Here is a 20434-nt window from a genome sequence, read left to right on the forward strand (position 1 = left end):
ATAAACAAGCAACACACACAAAATGCTGGTGGAATGCAGCGGGCCAGGCAGCATCTAGGAAGAAGTACATCCGACATCTCAGCCCGAAACATCGACTGTACTTCTTACTATAGATGTTGCTTGGCCTGCTCTGTTCCACCAGCATTTTGTGTGTTGTTTGAATTTCCAGCATCTGCAGATTTTCTCAGGTTAGCACATGATAAAACTGGATTTTTCTTTAATATTAAAGGTTCAAGATTGTTTAATGTCATTTCCAGTGCATAAGTGTAAAGGACAATGAAATAAATGTTACTGTGATCCAAAGCAGCAGAATAAAATAAAAAGAAAGAACACAATAATAAAAATACAATAAATATAAATACACAAGTTAGCTTACATACTCAGGACAGATTGTATGTATGAAAAGTGATGCTAGGTACAGGAGTGCTTGGGGTAGGTTAGTGGGTGGAGGTGTTGATCAGTTTTACTGCTTGAGGAAAGTAACTGCTTCTGAGTCTAGTGGTCTTGGCACTCCCTGATGGGGATGGGACAAACAGCCCACGAGCAGGATGGGTGGCATCTTTCATGATATTGCAGGCCCTTTCCTGGCACCTTTCTGTATATAGTCCTAGGTGGCGGGTAGGCTGCTGCCAGAAATGCGCAGTGCAGTTTCGACTACCTGATGTATAGCCTCCCTGTTTGTCGTAGTGCAGTATCTGTACTATACAATGATGCAGCCTGTTAGGATACACTCTACTATACTTCTGTAAAAAGGTTGTGAATATTGATGTACGTAGTCCAGTTCTCTTCAGCCTCCTCAGAAAGTAGAAGCATTGGTGAGTTTTCTTAATCGTGTAGAATGTGTTCTAGGGCCACAAGTGGTTGTGCGAGATGTGCACTCCCAAGAGTTTGAATCTGCTCGCAATTTCCACTGCTGTGCCGCCAATATAAGGGGCAGGGGGGTGAGTAGTGCGAGTCCTTTTTAAGTTGCCTAACCATCTCCTTTGTCTTCTTGACATTAAGGAAGAAGTTATTTACCTGACACCAGGAGGCCTCATGCTCTTCCACTGTAGGCCATCTCATCATTGTTGGTGATGAGCTTCACCATTATCGTGTCACCTCTAAACTTGACAATATGATTACTCGAGTGTGTGGCCATGTAGTCATATGTCAGCAAAGTATACAGCAGTGGGCTCAGTACACAGCCCTGAGGGACACCCATGTTGAGGGTCATGGGGAGGGAGGGGTGGTTGTGCATTCCGACTATCTGAGGTCCATTGGTTAGGAAGTCCTAACAGCCAGTTAGCTGCACAATGGTGTATTTAGACCAAGGAGTAGTTCACCAAAGTCCGTAGGGCAATAGTGTTGAATGCCAAACCAAAATCCAGAAACAACATTCTGGCATAAGTGTTTTTGTTTTCTAGGTGGGCGTTTTCTTTTGGTGATTCAAAAACAATGCATTTAAAATAACAAAAGGGTTACATGTGCTTTCATTTTTGTTAATAGGTTAGTAGGAACCTAGATATGTCAACTTGAAATTGACGATTTCATTTCTGACAATTTAATTATTTTCAACTGATAAAATGGGCCATAAGACATTGTTTAATTCTTCACCAAGTAAAATAATAAAATACACTTGTCTTTATCCTTTTAAGTTTGAACACTTTTGTAATTAATACACCATACCCTTCAGATGTTCAGAAGGCATATATGCACAACAAAATATCTAACAAGACAAATAATAAAACAATGCTTTTTAAATGCCCTTTGTTGTTAGTGTGATTTTCTAGTAGCTTCAATACTCCAAATAAGGATGGACTACATCTTCTAGTGAGGACATTTTTATGCAATTAATCCTGTATTGCCCTCAAAGCAGATGATTCCTTCAAAGCTTCCAACAACAGCATTACCATTAAGTTTCTGGCAGGATCAATAGCTTCTGTCAGACAAAGCACATCAGAACAATTATCTGGTCTCCTGGTGCTATGGCTCCCGAACAGAAATGCTTTTGGGATTAGACTTGCACTACATTATGAGCAGAAGTCACAACAATGTTGCACTTCTATTTTAACACACAGTGTAGACAGTATGTCAATGTTCTATTCCAGACTAAATCTAGCAGTTACTTGATCATTAAATTGAGATGCAGCTTTAAATTCATACATCACTGCAAACCATATCTACTCAACTGTCCCAAGGAGTTGACAGATATATTTAAAAGAAACACTATTCCGATATAGCAAGGGAAGTGTACAACTTAATTGCTCACAAGTAATCAGAAGCACGAATGAATTCTTTCCATCATATTCCATTCAGTCCCCAATTTACTTCACAAAATTTATTTTTTTCTGTTTTGTTCTAAAGCAGGATGTGCAGCAAATAAGACAACTTTTGCTCCTTCTCTTCTTTATTATCTTAAATCCTTTACCTCCAGTTATAACTTGCTATTTTTCCATCAAAATAATCACAAATCCTTACTAAATCAACAAATCTAATCACCTCACTTTAATCTTCTCCATTCTAAGGATATGAATCCCAGGTTCTTGCCCCATAACTCATGTCCCATGATCATGGCATCATTATAAAAAGCCTGCTCTGCACTCTTTGCAAAACGTTTCATTCTGTAAAATGCAGAACAAAACAAGAAGGCATGGTCAATTTTAATATTTTTGACCAACTAGAAGTTTATCTTGTGTTTAAAAAAGCTCCATGAGACAAACAAGAGCAAGACAATGCTTGGCAGTAGATTCCTGGCATCCAACATTACAGAACTTGACATCAAGATTTAAGTACCTGTGTGCATTGTCTTCTTCTGTCACGTCTCATATCATTCTCCGTAGAGGATCCAGCAGCCCAATCAGAGAGTTCTACAATAAGAAAAAAAAATTGTGAATACATTAGAAAATGTATCAAAATTGGACAATATCAATTATCATTCCAATACTTTAGTGAAACTAAAAAAAACATTTTAGTGATAAATGTCTGTCCAAGCTATCAATGTTTTAAGTCACTAATTGATGACAATAGAAATAAAATTCCAATAAGCAGATCTGCTCTGAAGTAATACTACAAATGAAATTATTTAGCACATCTACAGCTTCTGCAAAATGTGTAAACCTTAATTCAAAAACAGTTAATCATGAGTACATGAACTTCAGGGTTATTTTTTGGTCCCAGGTCTAATTTTGAATTTTTTTGATTATTTTCAGCATTCAAACAGCAATAGCAAATGACAATAATTTCTAACAACAAATACAAGGTTAGTTAATTCAATCAGCTCACAATGTAAAAGCACTCTGCCTTTACTACCCACTAAGTTCCCTTTCCAATGAATGGCATTAAGACAAACTTATGTAAAATTCCAGTTTAAGTTTCTTCAGTGTTAGTATCAGAAAATACAAATTTGCCAGCTTGTAACAAAATGAAATTTCAAACATTTGTGGAAAAGTTTAGCTGAATGCAGCCAAATCTTCAATTTTGCTAAATGGATCTTATGCTTTAAAAGAACAAAGTAGCGCCATCAATCCAATGGAGTAAATAAAATACACTGGCAGATGTGATTAGAAGCTGGTCAACACTATCAATGCACTTCTATCTTGCTTTTGTACATCAGGCAAGGTTATAAAGAAACTACCCAATCACTCTTAAGATGGCATACAGGCCAACTGCTACAGCAAGCAATTCCCAAGTTTCCTTTAACTCCCAGTAGAAGCACAGCAAAATCAGCATTCAAATAATTTTCTTTTCCCAAAACTGGACTGAGCTCAGTGTAATGTAAAAGGGATAATACTTGGATATTACAATTAAAGAGCTTGGAACTGTCATCCAGTTTGATAGAGTAATCCAATTCCTGTTCAGTCCATTTTCTTCTCACTTCAGCAATTGGTTGCTGTTTGAAATATTTATTTTTATTAAAGTCCCTGAACATTATTGCCAAAGATGAATAACTCAATATACGGAGCCTCTAATGGCGGTTTTGGAGCTGAAGCAGAATCAAGAACTTGAAAAGAGGCTGCTACTTCAACCTCTTTTGTATGATACACTGTCAAAGGAGAGAAACAGCCATCATCAGAGATCGTCACCAACCAGGCCAAGCTCTTTTCTTACTGCCATAATAAGGTAGAAGCCTGAAGACTCGTACCACCAAGTTCAGGAACAGTTACTACCCCACAGCAATCAGGCAAAAGGGGATAAATGCCCTCTCATGCCCATTCATTGAGATGTTCCCACAACCAATGATCTCGCTTAAAGGACTTGTTATTTCATGTTTTTGATACTTATTGCTACTTATTTCTATTTGTGTTTGCAGTTTGTCATCTTCTGCACTCTGGTTGATCTTTCATTGATCCTGAGTATGCCCACAGGAAAATATAACACAGCGTTGTTTTTGGTGACATATACATACTTTGATAGTAAAATTTACTTTGAACTTTTGAGTGATCTGTAACTGCTCTCTTTAATTCATTCAGAGAATAAGGAAATGGCAAAGCTTGCATTTATTTTAAAATCTCATTATTCTTCAGGGATGACAAACTAACTTGAACTATTGCACTCTCATGGTGCTTTAAAGTAGCAATGCAGAATTTCAAAGAAAGAGCAACATATCCTCATTACATTAGTCTGCAATTTGAAATCAGTTTTGCTTCCTTTTTACCTCAAAGCTAGCAGAGATGACGTCTTGCAAGTTTTGCAGAATAAACCCTAGCAAATTGCTCAATTCCAAAGTCCCTCATAGTTTTCCCCAATGATGTCTTGAAATATCAATGTATCATCTTTCATATGCTATGGCAAGGATTCCAAACAACAACTTGGCAGTGTGCAGAGCAGCCTGACATCATTCCTAAATGTAATTGCTCCCACTGTAATCTCAATTCTGACTTTACCACTAGAGAAAATTAATTTCCTGGTGCTCTCCGAAGAATTATTTCACTATTCTAAATAGTACAATAGTATAATATCATCTTTTAAACTTGGAAGCATAACAGCCATGTAAGAAACTATCCCCATGAACAAACCATTTATGATTCCAGATTTGGATTTATTCTGAATTGAAACTCTACACATTTTCCAAGATGTGGATATTAATAGCATTTATTGCCCATCTATAACTGTCCTTGAGGTTAGTGATGAGTCATCATCGCATTCCTCTATTTAGTATAATCTACATGGCAAATGAATTATCAATGTTTAATGAGATAGCTAATTAGAAAAAAGATAAACTCTGACGATGTCCAAGCATCACACATAAAAGTTGCTGGTGAACGCAGTAGGCCAGGCAGCATCTCTAGGAAGAGGTGCAGTCGACGTTTCAGGCCGAGACCCTTCGTCAGGATGTCCACACAGTTTAGATATGTGCAGGAGAAACAAATCAGATACAAAGTGGATCATTCCAGCAACTGCCTGGAAAAAAATTGAAATAGTGTAATTGCTAACAGAAAAGAAATAGGACATGGGTATATTAATTCTCAAAAACGACAATCACCACCTCATAAAGAATGTTTGCACATGAAAAACTGTATTGAATTTGTACAGGATACCACTTGGCCACAATTTAACCAAAACTTAAATACAAGAAATATATGAATGGAAAAAAGTTATGATTCTCTTGATTGACACCTAGATTGAAACAACTTTAAATCATTCAATGAGGATAACTTTTTTTTACTTTGTTGAAACAGTTTTACTCTTTAAAAAATACTGAAACATTATCACTTTATGCAAGATCTCAAAAGTAAACCTTCTGCCATCAGGAGAAAGGTACAGGAGCCTCAGAACCCATACCACAAGGTTCAGAAACAGTTACTGCACCTCAAACATCAGGACCTTGAACCAGTGGGGATAACTTGACTTGTGTTCATAAAATGTTCTCATCTTCTTGATATTTCTTGCTTCTTTCTTTTTTTGTTTTTGTATTTGCAGTTTGTTATCTTCTGCACATTGCTTGGTTGTCCAACGTGTTGAGTGTGAACTTTGATTGATTCTGTCTCTTGGATTTTCTGAGTATGTCCGTAAGAAAACAAAGCTCAGAATTGTATATGGTGACATGTACGTACTTGAATAATAAATTTACTCTGAACCTTTTTTAAAACCAGGATCATTCCCATTTTTTGGCAAAAAGTCCACTGCAAGTGTTAACCACTTAGGAGTGGAGGGAGAAAAATCACTTGTAAACAATCACAAGATTTCATGCTGACCATTGAAACAAATACATAACAGCAGATTCTAAGGAAGAAGTATAAATCATTTGGCTGTACACTAAGGTCTCTCAACTGACTGCAAATTTTGTGCAACAATGTATTTGTCAAGAAGGGAATAAGGAAAGATATTCGCAGCTGAACAGAGCGCCTGGAAAATTCTTCATCTTAACATCAACAGCATTCTATCTTGCCAGAGAAAAGCACAAAACTCTCAGTGCACATGCAATCAAATAATGTTCAGATAATGCACTTCCAATAGTTCCAATCAATATATGACTGACAGAGGCCTAATCTGTTGTTATCTCCATTAACAAGACCCCAAAATAATAGTGATAATGGAATCACTGTTATAGGATAATCAAAGTTGTCTGCCTTAAGGGCTGAGCAAAGGGTCTGGCACATGTAGTATATGTTGGTAAATAAAACAGAAGATCAGAGCTTTACTTAAACAGTGAAAGATTCCAACAAGTTGTGCTGAAGAACTTGGCAAAAAGATTGGCTTGCAGGTGCAATGGGCTATCAAGACAAACGGAATATTGGCCTTCAATTGTCAGGGGATTGAATTTAAGAACAGGGAGGTTATGCTACAACTGTACAGGTTTCTGGTCTCCTTACCAGTTTTGGTGGTGGCGCAGAGTTGGTTAACCAGGTTGATTTCAGAGAAGAGGGGCTTAGCCTATGAGGAGAGACTCGGACAATACTCTTTGGAATTCAGAAGAAAGAGAGACCTTATAGAAACATACAAGATTATTAAAGTGATAAGATAAAGGTAGGAAGTCTGTTCCCACTGGTAGCTGAGACTGGAACTGGGCTGGAGTAGATTTAGGGCAGAGATGAGAAGGAACTATTTCTCTCCAGAGTTCTTAATCTGCAAAATTCTCTGTCCAAGGAAGCAGTGGAGGCCACCTCAATAAATTTAAGAGACAATTAGATAGATTTTTGTATAGTAGGAGAATTAAGTGTTACAAGAAAAAGGCAGGTCGATGGAGCAGACTCCATGGCCAGACTATCCCTGGTGTTATTAAATGGTGTAGTCGGATCAACAGGCAAGATGACCTATTCCTGCTCCTATTTACTTTCATAATACAATTTACTCCGCTGCATAGATAAGATCATAACTGCTTCCCAATCACCCTGATCAAAATATATTCTCTCTCAGTAGTCAAATGAGTTAAGTTACGTTGTTCATAATGACATATGCTCAGTTACTAACAGCTTCTGACATTGTTCACTGGTGATCTGGTAAACTGCAACCTGATTGTTATTTTTAGCCAAACTAAGCAAAGTTTGGGTGTTACATCTGGAAACCTACAATGATTATTTTTGGCCTGCTAGTAAGAATTCAACAGAAATTTCAACTTGATTATTAATTTGCATTAAACTACTGTGCTTTGAATACCGATTCAATGCAAACCAACCATTTTTTTTTCTACTTAGGATCAAAAGCTATTCCTTCCATGAGGCCATCTCTTCTATCTCTCCTTTAAAAGCCTGCAACACTTAGAACTGGAAAAAACGTGTTTGGGATTGCAATTATAATTGCCTCCCATCAAATGGAACTCACATCTTAGATATACAGTAGTTTTAAAATCATATCATTTGCTTTCATCTTGGTAATGTGTGGATTCAACATGCAGATTTAATTTTCCTAGTTTAGTTTTCATTTATCTGTAACTAGCAGCTTATACTGAAACTTCAGTGTTGTGCAAAATGTTAAATAATCAAATTAAAGAATTCTCTACATGTCAATGCTTACCGATAGATTTGCTTACTATACCTTTATTCGGTTAATCTGGATACCACATAACAAATGTTAATTTATGTTGCTATATCACAAAGTACATACAGACATGGTATAAGTAAATTGGTTCTGCATGCACATCAATGGGATTTGGCAGCACAGTGTTGCAGTTTGATCCTGAACTGACTCCAGAAACCACCAAGGAAGCCTTATATCAAATGACAATCTGCTTGACATTCTGTGGAATACTGCTCCTGTCTTGTGAGATCAAATTCGAGAAATGTTTACTGGATCTTCAAGGCAAGTAATGAACTTATCTTACAAGATAACAGACTTGCCCACTTTCAACCCAGTGAAATTAAAAGGTCTGTGCATGTACTTTGTTGGCTAAGCTTTGCTTCCTGTAGCAAAAGTTTTCAGAGGCTAGGTTAACCACAGTATAAATGCATTATGGTACAGGATCAATACAAAATTAAAAATAAGCTTCATACTTGCACTATGACAAGCAAATATCAGTCACAGCCAGAAATTTTAAACTGTCCAAGCTATTTGATAGTAGTAAATGACCAACATGAAAAAATACTTTCTCACCATTAAAAAAATATCAAGGTTATTGGAACAGTATATTCTTCTTGAAATAAAAGCATCACTGCTAGCATTACTGTTTTCAAAACGTTTTTCCTGGAAGATTCCAGCCAACAAAATTCCACATTACTTAACTGCTAAAGCAGAATTCTGAAAAGACTGACAAATTAATTGGTCACTGTAAATTGCCTTTAGCGCATTGGCAAGTAGAGATAATGAGAAGAAAAAAAAATTGTAGAACTCGTGTTAAGGAGGTGGTTTGATACTTGGTATACACTCAGTGGGTCCAAAGGCCCATTTGTGAGCTGTTTGTTTCTCTCCCTATGACTGTGATGGGAAATGTAGCAGTCAATCAGCTTAAAGTCAAAATATTTCAAAACTAAATACGTCCTCTCAAATTGGAATATTTATCGGACTTCTACTGTTGTTCATTCACATTAATCACACTCACCACATCCATTAGCCAAAAACAAATGCTTGAGCTCATCCTAGGATATTTCAGACATTCTTCTTAATTATTGCATTTATCTCACTGGATCTGAACTGTAACAGTGACTTATATTTATTGAGGAGAAAGTGCACTATCAAAATTATTAATGCTATTATTTTGAAGTCTGCTTCAACTCTAGATAAAGTACATCTTTTACTCACCCACAAAAATGATTTCTTGCTGTGGAGGTTAGATCACTGAAGGCATTTAATGAGGTAGATAAATGTTGAATGATCAGGAAACTGAGGACCAATGGGAACTAGCACAGAAGAGATAAGACATGTGATAAACCTCTATTATCATAATGAATGGTAGGGGATGCCCAGGGGTTGAATGGCCTACTCTAACAATTTTCTTGCATTCTTAGGAATACCTCACATCGACTGAAAACTACCCAGTGCCAAGTAATCAGATATCTATCAAAAGTACAAAACTATCAGTTTAGCTCAATCAACCATAATTTCTTTACTATATTAGAAATATTATGATATAAGACTCAAAAATATTTGATCTCTTATGCAGTGATCCAAATGTTTTGTCAATGAATCTGAAAATTCTCTACTCTATTTAGGTGACAATATCCAAATTGCTTATTAGTAAATGATCTAACATCATACATGCAGGAATCACTAAGATCTTAATTTTAAGCATTTCAGGGCTTAAACAGCATAATGAATTTAAATGGCTAGATCTATGTTAAAATCTACTCAAAATAATGAATACTGACAAAAAAAGTGATTTAAATCCAGCACATGAGATTTTGTATATAGTGTGCAGAAGCACCCTCTATCATTTCTCACAGCAAATGGTACAAAATAAATTCTGCAGTTGAAAAGTGTCTTTACACATGCAGAAGAATGGTATTTCAGCAAGTGGCACCAAATTATATGGTGCCGTTATCTTTGCTTCATTATTTCTATTTAACTTGAATGCCCATAACATTATTTGAGGAGCTAGCTCCAAAAAACGATGAGATTGCTAAAATACCAAAAGTGATATCTAAATACTTTGAACTACATGACACTGCAAATATTAAAGATTTGCCAAACTTAATCTGTCACCTCTCCCTTCCCATCTCCCAAATAAGATGTCTTAGTTGTATAAAACAAATTACGTTAAAAGAAAAAAAAATCACAATATTAAGGTATTAAATAAAAACTAACTAACCATAATCTTAAAAGCATATTGAGAATAATGAAGTTCCGGATGGTTTCACACAGAAAGCAAATGGCATATTTCCTACTTGGGAACTGATAGCAGATGCATGATAAATAAAAAACCTCAGATGGGGAATGTTTAGGACAAACAATTCAGGTCACATCAAGCCTGTAAGATGAGCAAGATAAACTTCAAAGTAAACTTATTATCAACGTACATACGTCACCATATTGAACCCTGAGATTAATTTTCTTACAGGTATACTCAATAAATCTGTAATAGCATAATAACCGTTAATAGAATCAAAGACCACACCAACTTGGGCAGTCCAACAGAAGTGCAGAACAAACTGTGCAAATTCAAAAAGAAATAACAAATACGCAGTAAATATTAAGAATATGAGATGAAGAGTCGTTGAAAGTGGGTTCATAGGTTGTGTTAACATTTCAATGATGGGGCAAGAGAAGACATCCCCTTTGGTTCAAGAGGTTGAGGGGTGATAACTTGCTGAACCTGATGTTGAGTCTTGAGGCTCCTGTACCACCTTGCTGATGGCAGCAGCGAGAGCATGACCTGGGTTGTAGGGGTCCCCGATTATGGATGCTGCTTTCCAGTGACAACACTTCATGTGATGTGCTCAGTGGTGTAGATGGCTTTACCTGTGATGGACTAGACCATATCCACTGGTTTTTGTAGGATTTTCCACTCAAGGGGTTTCCATTCCAGGCTGTGATGCAGCCAATCAATATACTCTCCATAGCACGGCAATAGAAGTGTGTCAAAATTTTAGATGTCATGCTGAATCTTCACAAACTTCTAAATGGCACTGCCGTGATTTCTTCGTAATTACACTTACGCACCGTGCCCTGGACAGGTCCATTGAAATGTTATTACCGAGAAAATTTTAAATTGCTAACCTTTCCCACTTCTGATCCTCCAATAAGGACTGGCTCATGGATCTCTGGTTTCATCCTCCTGAAGTCAATAATCAGCTCCTTGGTCTTGCTGACATTGAGTAGAGACTGTTGTTGTGCCACCATTCAGATAGATTTTCAATCTCCCTCCTATATGCTGATTTGGCCTACAATAGTGGTACAATAGTCAAACTTGAAACTGACATGGAGCTGTGCTTAGCCATACTGTCGTAAGTATAAAAACAGTAGAGCAGGGGGCTAAGCACACAGCCTTGTGGTGCAAATGTGCTGATGGTGATTGTGGAGGAGATGTGGTTGCCGATTCAAATTAACAGGGGTCTGCAAGTGAAGAAATCAAGGATCCAATTGTACAAGGAGGTACTGAGGGGATGATAGTATTGACTGCTGAGCTGTACTCGGTAAGAGTATCCTGATATATACATCTTGGGAGATGCCCATAAATGTTTCCTATAACACATTAGTCAAATATGTTCATAAACCTTTACTTACCATGAATAAGCCTGAACTCAAGACTAATTAAGACTGACTTTTTAAAAAAGTTGTGTTCTTGCAAATGTCTTGTACGGTAAGTCCAGTACTTATTGCCCACCCTGAACTGCCTTTGAAGGTGCTTTTGAATTGTCTTCATTAACTTCAGAAGTCCATTGGTGGTGACACAGATTTTCTTGGGGTGCTGTAATATTTATGTAATGAGTTTCTAAAGCATTTTTCTGTGATCCTGAAAGAAGTTTGCAGATGGTGTCCACAGCCTCTGCTAACCTTAAATGGCAGAGCTCACGTGATAGAGTGCTAATGCCAATGACTGGCGATGAATTAGCTTACAGGCAAACTGTGTCAGTGATATACAGGAGTAAATAAGTGGGATGGAAGGTGGAACAGTCATAATAGCTTCGCCTTGTGATGTTAAGCTGCTTGAAAATTAGTGCATCTGCAAGTGGAGAGTGAAGGAACCCCTAGATGAGTTACTAAAAAAGCAAGCTGCTTTTGACTCCCTCTCCCATAATACACAATGTTTTATTTTCAATTCATTGCTTCCCATGATATTGATTATGGTGATGGCAATACCCTTGAACGTCAATGGGTGGTGAGAAAACGAGAAGCTGATTATTGCTAAACACTTTTTACTAGTTTCTAAACAAGTCTGCCCAGCCACTATGCAGCTCTTGCTGTATACACACATGGACTGCTTTATTATCTGTGGAGCTGCAAATAGAAAAGTAATAGAAAGTAGAAATAACAAAAGTCTTCTTCTGTGTTTATTGGAAGGAAAGATTATTTGAATCTGATTCTGTGAATGAGATTTCAAAGTAAATTAGTGAAACATCAAAAAAGCGAAATAAATCAAAATCTTGGCTTCACTTAATAAGTCAGGTAGCAAGATGCTGTTTAACCAATTAACTTCCTCCTTCCAGAAACAAGGCTTCTCCTCTTGTAGTTGCACACACTTTCTCCATTTCTTTTATGTCTACACTTACCTCTTCCCCCAAACACCAGTTTCAGAACATAACAATGAAGTTCCATTGTTCCTCACCTTTCGCCACATGACCTCCTACATCCAGCATGTCATTTTTTGTCAGATCCAATGGATCTCACCACCAGTCCCATCATGCCCTCTCCTTCCTTTCTGCTCTCTACAGGGGCCAAGTGGATTTCCCCACTTGTAGGCCCCAGTCAACTCAGATTAGCAAAAACATCTCCACAATCTCCATCAGCACAGGAGAACAGCAGGGATGTGTACTTAGCTTCATGCTCTACTCACTTTACATTTTTAGCTAAGAACAGCTCCAACACCACATACAAGTTTGCTGATGACACCACTGTTTGGACTGTATCAAAGGTGGTGATGAATCAGCATACAGGAGGGAGATTGAAAATTTGGCTTAGTGGTGTAACAACCACCTCCCACTCAATGTTAATGACACCTAAGAACTGATAGTAAACTTCAGGAGAGGGAAACCTGAGGCCCATGAGCCAGTGAGCCAGTAATCATCAGAGGATTAGAGGGAGAGAAGGTCAGTAACTTTAAATTCCGGGGTGTCACTATCTCAAAGGGCTTACCTTGGATTCATCATAACAGTACAATTACAAAGAAAGAACAACGCCTCTACTTCCTCAGGAGTCTGCAGAGATTCAGCATGTCATCAAAAGCCATGGCAAACTTCTATAGATATGTGGCTCTTGAACAAAATGGGATAACTACACTCATTTAAGGACTCTTTATTTTGTTACTTCATGCTCATTATTTATTATTCTTTATTATCTGCATTTGCACAGGTACAGTTCCTGGTGTTTACAGATCCTGTTTACAGTTACTGTTCTAGACTTGCCGAGTATCCCTGCAGACAAAATCTCAGGATTGTATATGGTGAACTTTGAACATTGGAATTTTCAGATTTTGGGTCCCATTCTACCTTTTCCCATCACCACCCCCAACCTACCTGCAAATTTCTATCATTTCCTTTCTCAGCTTCCACTTATCAACCAGCTACAGTCAGCTCCCATCTCTTTCCTGACACCAACCCCCTCCCCCCAGTCCTGATACAGGGTCTCATCCCAAAACATCAGCATGTCCCCTTTGCCTTCACAAATGTTGCTTCAGCAGCTGAGTTCTTGAAGTAGTTTTTCCCCAGAGTTCTCTGTACCAGTCTTCATCCAAAGATTGGAGGTGGAGAGGGTCAGGACATTTAAGTTTCTCAGTGTTTAACATTTCAGAGGACCTGCCCAGGGCCCAGCACATAAGTACAATTATGTACAATAGAGGCAGCGCCTCTACTTCCTTTGGAGTTTACAAAGGTTCAGCTTGATATCTAAAACTTTGACACACTTCTGTAGATGTGTAGTGGACTGACTGGCTGCATCACAGCACATTATGGAAACACCAATGCCCTTGAACAGAAAATCCAACAAAAAGTAGTGGATACAGACGAGTCCATCATGGGTAAAGCTCTCCCCACCAGTGAGCACATCTACAGAGGACTGTCACAAAGAGGCAGCATGCATCATCAGGGACCCCCACCACCTAGGCAATGCTCTCTTCTCACTATTGCCATCAGGAAGGTGGTACAGGAGCCTCAGGATCCACATCACCAGATTCAGGAAAAGTTATTGGTTCAAGAGTCTGATGGTTGAAAGCTGAACAGGATAACTTCACTCAACCTCACTTGCCCCATCTTTGAAATGTCCCCACAACCTATAGACTCACTTTCAAGCTCTTCATTTCATGTCCCAATATTTATTATTTATGTATTATTACTCTTTATTCTTGTATTGCACAGGTTGTTGGCTTTTGTGCACTGGTCGAACCCACCAAGTTACTGTGGTCTTGCATTGATTTGTCATGGTTATTATTCTATTATGGATTTATTGAGTATGCCAGAAAGAAAATGAATCTCAGGGTTGTATGTAGTGACATATATGTACTTTGATAATGTGTAATTTGAATTTTGAAATACTCGAAAATCTCTACTCAGTTCTCAATCACTCTAATTTTTTATTTTAACCACAAGGTGCTAAGAAAGAGATACTTGTGTGCATTTTCAAAATGTTCATGATGTTTGAATAGATATTGTAAATTTGCTATTGCAAACTTATCACAAAAATATTCAACAGTGCACCATTGCCCAATTTTGTGTTAAGAAAATTTGCATCTAACTAATTTACTCTAAATGATGCAGCCAATAGCAGTTCATGAAGCTACAGATAACCTTTATTGATTTACTAGGCATGGTATCCTTTTCTCTCATTAGATCTGTTGCCTCTTTTGCTTCAGAACTTAAATGAGGCATTCGTTCTTCACTATATTATTGGTGCTCTAAAAGAGGCATGCATGTCACCTTTGGTAGTACATCAAAATAGATTCACTCGAGGACACAACCTGGAGTTATTTTTGAAACACTACTGTAGCACAAATGCACTTTTTGCAAAGAAATGTTCAATGGAGCTAATATGTTCATACAGATACACTTACAAGCTATTTGATGGAATTAAATTTAAAAAGGGTCTCTGAACAATTGTTTCTTCATATCACTAGGTAATTAATCATCTCATTTACATATTGGAATTGTGATACTACTGTTACTCAAAATTACATAATTTTAGTTTACAAAAACTTCTCTGCCTGACAAATTTTAACTCTCCTCATGACCATTTATAGCAATGAAACATTTCAGCATGACAGTTTTAGTAAGTGCACCTCCATGCTTACGGGGGGGGGGGGCACCGCGCAGGGGGAAGAGAGAGACATAAAATGCTGGAGGAACTCAGCTGGTCAGACAACATCTATGGGGGGGCAGGGGGGTGGAGATGGTCACTTCTCCTCCATCTCCACAGGGATCACTCTCTGTGACCTCCCCCCCCCCCCCCCGTCTCATCTCTCCTCACCTATCTCCTCCAGGTACATATCCCTGCAGCCACTGTGTACTACACCTCCCCAACACCACTTCCTTCACTAACATTCAGTGTCATTCACATGTGAATTAATCAGCGCTATTTATTGCATTCAGTGCTCCCGGTGCTGCCTCCTCTACATCAGTGAGATATGATGCATATTTGGGGGTTGGGGGCGGTGGTGGCTGTGATGAATACTGTACTTCATCCAACCATAACAGCCATGATCTCCCAGTGGCTAACCATTTTAATTCCACTCCCCTTTCGCATATGACATGTCTGTCCACCATGTCCACGGATGCCAAGATGAAGTTAGATGCAGGTCAGAGAAACAGCACATCATATTCCACCTCGGTAACCTCCAACCTGACAGCATTAATTTCTCCAGCTTCTAGTAACCATTCCTTTCTGTTGCCCCTTTTCTTTTTTTTATTCTACTGGCCCAATCAACCCTTCTCTTTCTCTTCCCACACACCCCCTGATCTGCCCATCACCCACACATTATTCTCTCCAGTTCCTCGTCTCACCTTTCCATTATTCAATGGCCCACTGTCCTGTCCTTTCAGATTTCATCTTCTTCGGCCTTTTATCACTTCACAGCTTCTTGCATCTCTCCAACTCACCCAGATTTACCTATCAGACACCCAGGGATGTATATGATGACATATATGTACTTTGATAGTAACATTTACTTTGAACTTTATACCAGCTATGTCCCCATTTCTTTCCAGTCCCAATGAAAGGTCTGGACCCAAAATATCGATTGCCCATTTCCCTCCATTGATGCTGTCTGACCCGCTGAGGTCCTCCAGTATATTATCTGTTGTTTCATGATAGTATTCCATTCCTCATCAGCATTAACAAAGTATAAATGCAGTAGGGAAAATCTGATGAAACAAGGATGGCAAGAGAAACAATAAAACATACACAAGTGCCAAAAATGATTGTGTTTAGTCATGTGAAAATTATAAATTATGCTTTAAATCCAACTTTGTTCACACACTGTCCAAATTATTGTAATTTGGCAAGCATGTCATATAATAGCAATAACAAAAAAAAACCTATACAGGAAAGATTACTGAAACGAGCTCCTACAGTTGTGTTTAGTCACTAACATATGACTTCATGAACTAAGCAATCAGCACATTTTGACCATCAGCATGACCACTGAAAACAAGTGAAGATTACAATTAGATCTTGTGCATCATGTACTTTTCCAGTAAATCATCACAAATTATCTGAGGCAAGGTCTATTTATTTTTTAAGCTATCACATGTTCACAGTTAGAATATATTGTGACTAATGCATGATATCTCCAGATAAAAATACAGGACAAATGGATTGATTCTAACAACATGTCATGAGATTGAATCATCCCAAGTGACAGGGGTCCTGAGCACAGATAGACATATCTTGCAAACTTTTTCAATTAGTGAGAAGTTTACCTGAAAGAATAGTTCCAAATATTAACGAATGTGATTCTAGGAGTTATCACAAACATAAAATTGTTATTTTTTAATGGTGCCTCCCTTTTACTACTGAACAAAACATCAGTTAATTTTAAATAAATATCAATGGTCTTAGTGAAGTCACGAGCACAGAATATCCAATGTCTGCATACTGACATTATGATGTCAATATTCCTCTCCTGCCTATCAAAAGCTCATGGCATTTGTCAGCCTCCGTCACCAGTTATAAAAATAGATTCATAGTGATATCTCTAGTACGCCCTCTGAATAACTGGAAAAGACACGATTCCACTTAAATGATAACAAGTCAATAATTAATAATAATCATCGTGGGCTGAAGGGCCTGTATTGTGCTGTTGGTTTTCTAATTAAAATCTCTTGAAATTTATCAGTTGAAAATCTCTTCAAACACATAAATTACTTGAATCAAAAAACTGAAGTTCAATAACAATTTTCCCAAGATGTATCCATAAAGCAATTCTAAAATCAGAATAATTACGAGTCTGCCAGTCGACTGAAGGCAAATAAGCAGCCTGTCCTGGAGTTAGAGGCCTGTGTATGCGAGTGGGTGGGTGGAGATGGAGGAAGGGAGGAAAGGGACTTGTTGTTTTGTTTTGTTATTTTGTGCATGTGTTGATGTTTTCGTGTTGTTCTGCTGAACATTGTGGACATGCTAGGCTCGGAATAAGTAGCAAATCTTACAGGCTGACCCCAGCACATCCTTTGGTTGTGCTGGTTGTTAACGCATTTCACTGTAAGTTTCAATGTACAAGTGAAATGTAAACGAATCTGAATCTAAATTATCCTTTGCCTATGATTCCCCTCCCTCCCCCACTTCCCACAATTTATTTCTGTATTTGGAAGGTTACTGAAAAATTTGAGAAAACACCAACACAGTTTACCACAGGCTTTGAACAGTACATGTGAGCAGCCTTCAATATCCTGAAAATCACTGCTGGAACAGTTCATGCTTTTAAAATGAAATTTAAGATTATGTGTATGTCATTACATTAGAGCAGCTAAAATTTCACAACTAATATAAGTTATGGCACAAATTCACAAGTTATAATTTCTATTTGTGGCATTCAGCCAGACTAGAAAATGACACATTGAACAAGGCCAGAGTCAACTACAATGACCTCCAATAGTTGCCAATAATAATTAAGGACTTACTGAAACTCAGCACACATCTGAAAATGCTGTTTACCCTGTCCTTCTAACAGATATTCATACGAAAGACTTGGCATATCAGACCAACAATGGGATATAGTTGCAAAGTAGACTGTACTTTGGGAGAGGGCGGAATGTAAAAATCATAATATGTGAACTTTAGCAATATTACAGGGAGATGGTAAAATGATCAAGAAAATTAAAATACACAGGATCCATGGAGGCAATGTAATCTGGGTTCAAAATTGGCTTGGTCACAGAAGGTAAAGGTGAGGAGCAGAAGTCTGTATTGCAAGGATCAGTGCTGGGGCTGCCATTGATTGTGATAGATATACAATTTGGATGAAAATTAGGTATGCTGATTCGCAAGTTTGCAGACAACACAAAAATTGTCATCCATGAATAGTAAAGAAAGCTATCAAAGGAAGAACAGTTGGAAATGTGGGCAGAGAATTCTCAGGTGGAGTTTAATCAAAGCAAGTGAGGTATAGCACTTTGGAAAGTCAAATTTAAGAGGAAAATGTACAGTAGGTGGTAAAACCCTTAGGACCATTGGTACAGGGAGAGATCTTGGGATGCAAGTAAATAGCTCCCTTAAAGTGGCATCTTAATTAGAGAATATGGTAAAAGATGTAAAGTATAATTATTTTCATGAGTTGAGGTGTTGTTAGTACAAGCTGGCAAGTTGTATTAGAGATGTATAAACTTGGTCAGGCCATATTTGGTATATCATGTGCAATTCTGGGTGCCACATATACAGAAAAGATATAAACAGTTTCACCAGTAATGTGGCTTGCAGTAAAACGTGTTAGCTGCATGAAGTTGGAAAATTTGAACTGGTTTCTCTCAAGCAGGGGTTCCCAGCCTAGGGTTCACTACCCCTCAGTTAATGGTAGGGGTCCAATGTTCCCTCTATTTGTAATGACCAGTGTGCACAACAATCTTGTACTGTGCAATTTTTTGCCCAGTGACAACATGCATGCACTGAATAATTTCTTCAATAAAAACAATACAAATAAGCCAGTTCTAAAATCTACAGTCAAATCAATGCAAACTCCATGTTGTCAACATTGTCTGCATCAGAAACTGAAAAAAAAGGTGATTGTGTACGATCATGAAGTATGCTCATCATGCCAACAAAGTAGAGGATGACAGTATAAACTTCTGTGGGTGCTAACAGCAAAAGATATATGTGCGTGCATACCTTAGAGGGAACATTGTAGGGGACAATGACATACAAAAAGGTTGGGAACCCCTGCTCTAGAGTGTTGGAGGCTGATGTGAGACCTGATTAAAAAATATATAAAATTATGAGAAACAAACATAGCATCTTTCTCTCAGGGTGGAATATATCAATAGTGAGAGGGCATTAGGCAAGAGGCAGAAAGTTCAAAGGAAACTCGCCAGCCACGTGTTTTTTTTAAAACACAGAATGCACAGCCAGGGCAGGTGGTAGATGCTGATACAATAGCAAAGCTGAAGAGGCAATTAGACAGATATACAAACAGGCAGATTGGATTAGTTAAATTGGTATGATGGTTGGTGCTGTTGTGTTCTGTGTTCTAAAGGGTTATTGCACTGATTGGTCTAGTCTCCACATGACTCGACAACCACAACAATGATGTCAACATTGACACAGCATTAAACATGCCTGCATTATAGAAATTGCTGCACTTTGCTTTAAAGAGCTTATCATGTGAAGGAGAGATCTATCCACCATGAATTAGGAGTAGAGTAGAGCACTCAGCTTACTGGCTCTGTTCTGTCATTCTAGCAGATTATGATTGACCTGATGCTACTTATTATCTATCACACTCTTATTTATCAAGAACTTGTCTCAAAGAAGATTGGTTTCTGACCAATGAATGAAACAGAGACTTTGGAAGTTTATACTAAACCTCATAACAAAAGTTTCACCTCATCTAACTTAAATGGATCAAAAGAAAAACTGCTGGAGAAAAACTACTTAGAGGGCCATGCAACATGGGGGGGGAGGGGGTAGAGAGAAGAGGAGTGGAACTGTCTTGACCAAAAGCATGGAAAATTGAGCAGTTTTTTTGGCTCCAGATTCCAGTAAATGGATGAAGACCTTTCTTGAGACAGTGATCACCTAGTTCAAGACATAAAAATATCAAATACTAAAGGTCATAACCTTAAGGTGAGAAAGGAAAAGTTTAAAGGAGGAGATTATATCTGTCATATTGTTATTTATTTATCACACACATATACACAAACATACACAAATGGAATGGGCTGCCAGGGAAGTATGGTGAAAGAGAGATATGATAGCAACACTTATGAGGAATTATGATAGGCACATGAAC

At 37.9% G+C, this 20434-nt stretch overlaps 1 protein-coding gene across 6 annotated transcripts in view; it reads right to left on the reverse strand.

Moving 5' to 3' along the window:
- The window catches only part of LOC140198849 (dual specificity tyrosine-phosphorylation-regulated kinase 1A), a 157510-nt gene that overhangs the window by 116774 nt on the left and 20302 nt on the right, over positions 1-20434 (reverse strand). For all 6 annotated transcript variants that reach the window (XM_072260003.1, XM_072260005.1, XM_072260001.1 and 3 more), the window contains exon 2: positions 2773-2846. In XM_072260003.1, the coding sequence (XP_072116104.1) occupies positions 2773-2782 (10 nt within the window). In that variant the 5' untranslated portion in view covers positions 2783-2846. The remainder of the gene's footprint in view (positions 1-2772; positions 2847-20434) is intronic.

The sequence above is a fragment of the Mobula birostris genome, chromosome 6 (genome assembly GCF_030028105.1).
Source record: "Mobula birostris isolate sMobBir1 chromosome 6, sMobBir1.hap1, whole genome shotgun sequence".
NCBI classification, from domain to species: Eukaryota; Metazoa; Chordata; class Chondrichthyes; order Myliobatiformes; family Myliobatidae; genus Mobula; species Mobula birostris.